Source organism: Notolepis coatsorum (genome assembly GCF_963971535.1).
Source record: "Notolepis coatsorum genome assembly, chromosome: 7".
In the NCBI taxonomy this organism is placed as follows: Eukaryota; Metazoa; Chordata; class Actinopteri; order Aulopiformes; family Paralepididae; genus Notolepis; species Notolepis coatsorum.
Window position 1 is genome coordinate 32,298,979 of NC_140171.1, and position 6,619 is coordinate 32,305,597.

The following is a 6,619-nucleotide window of genomic DNA, read 5'->3' on the forward strand; positions in this document are numbered from 1 at the left end:
TGTGCAGAATCTGAAGGCTATAGTATAATGTTCAAATTGATGAAAATCTACAGTTCTATTTGCAGATCTATGTTTGGCAAATTCAAACAACAGATAAATTCGCAGGGAATACGTATCTATTCTAACTGTATGTATCACAAGGGCGGGTACAGCTGCTTTTTAGACCATCTGTCTCGCGCCCAAACTGTATACTCTTTGTTGTTTTGCTTCCGCACGACCTTCTATACACAACATACACAACTGACGTCAGGGATGGGTTGCGTCGCTTTGCAAACTCATTGGTTCAGATTATATCACGTGTCACGTTGCTCAATGGCCATTGGACAGAGCTTCCGGAATAAAACACAGCCGGTAGGAAGCTGGGGCGCGGGACAATTCAATTTTCCTCCAGCTTTTAGTAGTAACGTTATATCCCCTCAGTAGCAGCTAGCTAGCCGCGTAATAGGCGTTTAAATCCAGCTTATAATATAATTTCCAGATAGACAGGTATTGTCTTCCTTTAGCTAACTATCTAGCCAATATGGACTGTTTGAATGTTCCAAGAATTCTTCCACAGTCCCCTCAGAAAACCAGAGGACAGATCCAGGTTGGTATTTTTGCATTCCTCATTTTCCACTTTAATAACATTTACAAAACGCTGTGTTGTCATGGTTATAGTAAAGGACGAACAAAAACTGAGCGCGACGCTGATTTGTAAGATCTAGCTAAAGTCAACTTGGTGAACCTAAACAACCCCAGTTTCTCCAAATACAATCAACAATGACTAGTGACTAACTCATCTAAACTCATTGTTTGCAGGTTATTTTTGGACCGATGTTTTCTGGGAAAAGGTGTGTACCGTTATTTCTATATATAATTGCAATACATTAATGCATTAAGTACAGTCCCGCAGCAGAATTCCCGCAAAATATGACCGATTTTGTCCCGCTGCAGTATAACACCACATGACCCCACGTAACCTATCAGTATTCAGCACACGTACCGTTGCATACAGTATAAAGTTTAACACATAGCATAATGAAGGTGCACTAGTCTGATTCAATGTATTACTTATTATATATATGGTTAAATATTAAACAACGGAACATATTTGATTATTGACTGATTTTCAATCAGATTTTTTCTTTTCTTTACTGAATCATATACATTTTGAGAGGGTTGTGTATACCCCCACATGTGGTGCATTTTGATAGATGCCTACATTAGATGGATTTAGGTGAAACAAACGCATTGACTATAAAAGATGAATCCAGGTACCCCTTCCAAAATGACTTTAGTTCAGTTTTCTATTCTATATATATGGTCTAATGGTAGATCTGTCTACACCAGAATCAAAGTCCATCAGGACTTCTCCTTGGTTTCATTGATTGTAGCTAAAATTGTTATCTTACATTCTATCTTTTTACTATCATTTTTTGCAGCACTGAATTGATGAGAAGAGTACGTCGTTTCCAGATCGCCCAGTATCACTGCTTGGTGATCAAATATGCCAAAGACACGCGTTATTCTGAAAAAGGCATGGCTACACATGACAAGTAAGAATACCTGATTGATTGATTGAAAATGTTATTAACAGATTGCAGAATGGGTACAATACAGTACAGCTCAATACACACAATTGTTAAGGGGATGCAGACCAGAGAAAGACTTTAGTCTTGTTTACATCAGGGTCCCCCATTTTCAATTAATCTTAACATATATGACATACAGAGTACTGCTACATCTAGACATTTATGACATACCAGATTTACAAATACAGTACTGTTTGTGATACAAAAATAGTCTAAAAAAGTGTATACATTTGACGAAGAAACTGTACATTGGAGGGGGTAAGTTGGGGTGGGGGGAAACTACGTTGGTTAGGTGGGGGGGGGGGGGATTAGGACATTTACTGTACATTGGAGGGGGTTGGGTTAGGACATTTACAGGGGCCAGTTTCGAATTGCAGTCTCCTGTAGGTGGTTTTGAAAGTGGGTAGTGATTCACATTCCTTTACAGCTGTGGGTAGGGCGTTCCACATTGATGTGGCATAATTGCGAAACCTCATTACTGAAAGCAGTGCTTCACATTTACAGAGAATATTTTTTTTTGCTTGTAAGTCAATTATTTGAAATTGGATAGATTGATTGTTAAAGGAACACGCCAACATTATGGGAAATGCACTTACCATCTTAAGTCGGACAATAAGATGAATACCAATTTCCTTTCTGTGCATTCAGTAGAAAGCGTTCTGGCTGCAAGCTAGCCTAGCTTAGCACACATGAATGGAAGCAGATACGGATCAGATGGCCTATCTTAAAACTTTGGCAGAGGTGTTTTTGGCTCCGGAGAAGATGTGTAAGCACATTTCCCATAATGTTGGGATATAATTTGAACCCAGAAGAAATTAAGACGGTAGTCATATTTTATTCCGTTGATTTGCCATCTCAACATGTCTCTCCCTTTCTCCTTTAGAAACACAATGGAGGCAGTGCCAGCCAACCGACTAGGAGACATTTATTCTCTGGCGTTACAAGCCTGTGTCATTGGAATAGATGAAGGGCAGTTTGTGAGTATGATATTTCTTAGGCCTGGCTGCACTAGTTTTCCTTCAGTGGGGGCTAGGGTTCAAACGGGTAACTTTTCTGTAAATTGACATTTTCCATGGGAAGCTGAGCTTGGGGGATTTAGGAAATGTTTCCCAATTTCAATAAAAAATCTTGATTTAATAGTTATAAGCTTATAGTGGGATCACCATCTTTTTTAGTCGACTCAACAAGGCTGGTTTATTTTGCACATAATCTCACACGCATATATATTGCAAAACGATGGAGAAGTAGCTAGAAGAAGGATTGCTATTTTATTCACGTCCATAATGTCATTGAGCTGTAATTCTCACAAAAGGATTCGGTGCCCTCCGATGACATCACTGGAGGACACATTCAAACTCTAAATGAGGCTAATGAACGTGTGTGTGTGTGTATAAAATAACGTTATACGGAATTCTACTCCAGACATTTGGCCACCGTAGTGGGGGCAGACTAGAAAGAGCAGCCCTCCAAACATTACTGTGCATCTCATGTTGTGTTGCTCCCACAGTTCCCAGACACGGTGGAGTTCTGCGAGGAGATGGCCAACATGGGAAAGACGATCATCGTAGCAGCTCTGGACGGAACCTTCCAGAGAAAGGTGTGTGCGTGCGAGAACCAACAGGACACTTGTCTCTATTCACAATTCAAATCCACAAATGGCTACTGTGTGAGCTGCCCTGTGCAGACAGGGTGCCACTGTGAGCTGCAGACAACAGGAGATGGCAGCGAGGACGTTTTGGTAGTGTTGTGGAGGGGGTTGCACCCATATAGACAGCCGTTTAAAAGACGGCTCAATGTGTCCATTGTTTCACGGTCTGCAGCGTCTCTGTCCTAATGTAATAGACCTTTACTTACTGTTCCGTCGTCGCTTTGTCTCCCCACAGCCGTTTGGTAACATTCTGAACCTGGTCCCTCTGGCTGAGAGCGTGGTGAAGCTCAACGCCGTCTGTATGCAGTGCTACAAGGAGGCTGCCTACACCAAGAGACTGGGAGCTGAGAAGGAGGTGAGGGCAGGAGGAGTCACCTGATCAGCTGTCACGGTCTTCATGTGATGTTTTATTTTATTTTTGTGTGTCACATTTCTGGCATTGTGATCATATTCACCGGTATCCGTTGATCTTTTAAATAGGTGCAAGTATCTCACTAGATATGGATTCACATGCAGAAGGATAGTGATATGGGGAAACGGCATTTGAGATCATTTGTTGATAAACCAATTGGGTCAAGGACAGCCCTGTTGGTGGTCTGGTCTGGTGTGTCAAATGTCAATGGACTGGGAGGAGGGAAGACAAAGGCACTATTACGCTGTTTACATTTAAAACACTAGCTGTATATTATTGTTAATGGTGACTATTTTTATTTCTACTAGTACAAGTTATTTACTTTTTAAGCCTGCGTTTGTCAATGTGCTGCTATTGACATCTTGCATTTAATCAAATCAAGTATTTATCTATCTACGAGGACAGGTTGGTAGATTGTTACAGGTGTATAATAAAGGCCTTATTAAAATGTTCTATTTTCCCCTTAGTGTGTTAGCTGGAGGTGCATGTAGAATGCCTGCAGAGTTACAAAATCCAAGGGAGTTGAGCTCACCGGCAGGTTCTGTTCCTCGGGCTACATGAGACCAGCCTTTCTCGTTTTTAGGCATTTTTCTTTTAGTTGAGAAATATAGCTGAATGACTCGGCCTGTACGCGTCTATTCTTATCCTAACCCATGTTTGCGATCTGATTGGCCACTGACGTTTCTGGTCATGTGACATGTGCGCCCAATCGCGTGACGAGCTGTGTCTTTGCCCATTTCCGCGTCGAACAGCCTGCAAACGACCTAACGCCTAGTTTATCACTGGTTAAGCTTAGGTGACTCTTTCGAAGTTGGTTAGAGTTTGGAATCAGGGCTGGCGTTCTATCGCCCTGCTCTAAGACAAACTCTAACCGTAACCAACTTCGAGAGAGTGCCTAAGCTTAACCGTCGAAAGAACTTGCCGTCACACGATTGGTGCACATGTCACATGACCAGAAACGTCAGTGGCCAATCAGATCGCAAACATGGGTTAGGATAAGAATTTAGGCGGCCTGTACGGCTGTAACTAGGTGCTTTCTGACCATAAAAACATGCAAATGTTTGTAAATAGACTACAAAAATGAAACTGGGAAATGGTCATATTTGCTCTTTAAATGTTTTAAATATAACTGATGGTTTCCCCCACCATCTTTCTACATAATAAAGTACACGTCGTCTAGTAAAGTACTCTTATCGGCACTCTGTATCTCCTACTTGGTCTTGGGTCACCAGGATCCATGCGTCTCTAACCCCAAGGAAAACCCCCCCAGGAGAGTAATATCTTATTCTCCACCTGTGCCCCGCTCCTAGGTGGAGGTGATCGGCGGATCCGACAAGTATTGGGCGGTCTGTCGGAAGTGTTACGGGGGTCTGATGGACAAGGAGAACAGCGCCCCCCAGAGGGAGGAAACGCCACCGCAAGGTGTCGCGGGAAAACAAGTGGACTCCGGTGTCCCCAGGAAGCTGTTTGCCTCCCTACACCTCTGAAGGAGAACAACTTTACTGAAGGACACTACTGGATAGTTAAAGGCGCACAGTGCTTCACCGTACTTTTATATGCTGGAGTTTCTCTCTCTTTTTTTTTTAAACGGGATATGCCACCCGTTTGAACCCTTTCACCACCACACTACAGGAGGATAACACTAACCACACTACATAAGGTTAACCCTTTACTATCACACTACAGACAGTTAAGTGTGGTAGTGAAAGGGTTAACCCTTTGTCGTGTGTGTCAGTCAGTGAAAGGGTTGAGAAGAAACGGTGGAACTTTTGCACACCCGAGTGTATGTGGACGGGTGCGCAGGAGTAGATCGTGGGCAAGGCACAAAGAATAACGCCCGCACTCTGTCTTCTTCACTTGCAATGAAAACATTTGTCAATGGGGTCACTCAGAAGGTGATATGTGTGATTTTTCAGGTAGGTTTAGCAACGGCCCATTTCACCCCCATTTAACATTGCTAACAAATGTAAATAATTTCTACTTACAATTTCAAAAAAAAAAAAACACCAGTGCGGGGGCTTTTGAAGCGGGACTTAAATGAAGACCACATTCATGCCAAATGAGAGGCTTCCTACATTTGATTTTCTTAATTATTATTTTTTTTAAGGAGAAACTCAAAACCGCATCAGTTGTCTCTTATCTATGTGGTGTTACTTGGTATGGGGATAATCTGCTTTTTACAGGTGTGGGCAGAGGAACAAAGACTTGTGGACTATAAAGATGCCTTTTATTCTAGGTACAGTGTATTTTTGTCTATTCACCATCTATGAATAGGCAGGCACCTATGAAGACACATGTGGCATCATTTACATGTATATTGTCCTGTATTGGATTTTCTTTTTTATAAATGTATATAGATGTAGAGTATAGACCTTTTCTAACTCGACAACATGACTATTAGGGTTAAACAGGCCTCAGTTGATTGTCTGCTAATGCAGTGGGGCACTCTAAAATCCAGGCATCTTGTGTATAGACTCAACCCTAGCTTTATAATCCAGGTGTCTCATGTAGTTTTAACATTAACCTCATCCCAATTAAAACTGCATGATGCAATACATGAGATGCCTTGTTTTTATAGTGAATCCCAGTACAATAGCTGACGGGAAATAAAACGTAGGCCCCTTAGCTTGGGTTCCCCTAGCAATGGAATGCACTCGTATCATTACTCCATGGTGGACTTATGTTTGGTTAACCAGCTAACGACTCTCACTGCCATAGAGTTCAGTACAGTGATGTTAATGTTATCGGTTTTGTGCGTGATTGAGCAATCAAGACATTTTAACTTATTTTTTTAGATTGGTCCAAATGAATGTCATGGATACTCTGTAAATAGTGTTGTCTTTCTATGTTGGAATGTTTGTGAGAGTAAAAGATGGGAAATGTATTTGCTGTGGGCGTGTGGACATTATTCCCTTGCTATACAATAGATGCCTTGCAAGACAAAATGATAGTACATTCTGTGGAGTTTTATTCTGCGTCTCCCGCAGA

The 6,619-nt window shown here is 41.8% G+C and overlaps 1 protein-coding gene across 1 annotated transcript; it reads left to right on the plus strand.

Moving 5' to 3' along the window:
- Window positions 1-361: 361 nt before the first annotated feature.
- Window positions 362-6,515, plus strand: tk1 (thymidine kinase 1, soluble). The gene is made up of 7 exons (XM_084319348.1): window positions 362-586; window positions 799-830; window positions 1,422-1,535; window positions 2,455-2,548; window positions 3,079-3,168; window positions 3,455-3,574; window positions 4,942-6,515. Exons 1-7 carry the CDS (start codon window positions 521-523, stop codon window positions 5,116-5,118), a joined length of 693 nt encoding a protein of 230 aa, XP_084175474.1. The 5' UTR covers window positions 362-520; the 3' UTR covers window positions 5,119-6,515.
- The last annotated feature ends 104 nt before the right edge of the window (window positions 6,516-6,619 follow it).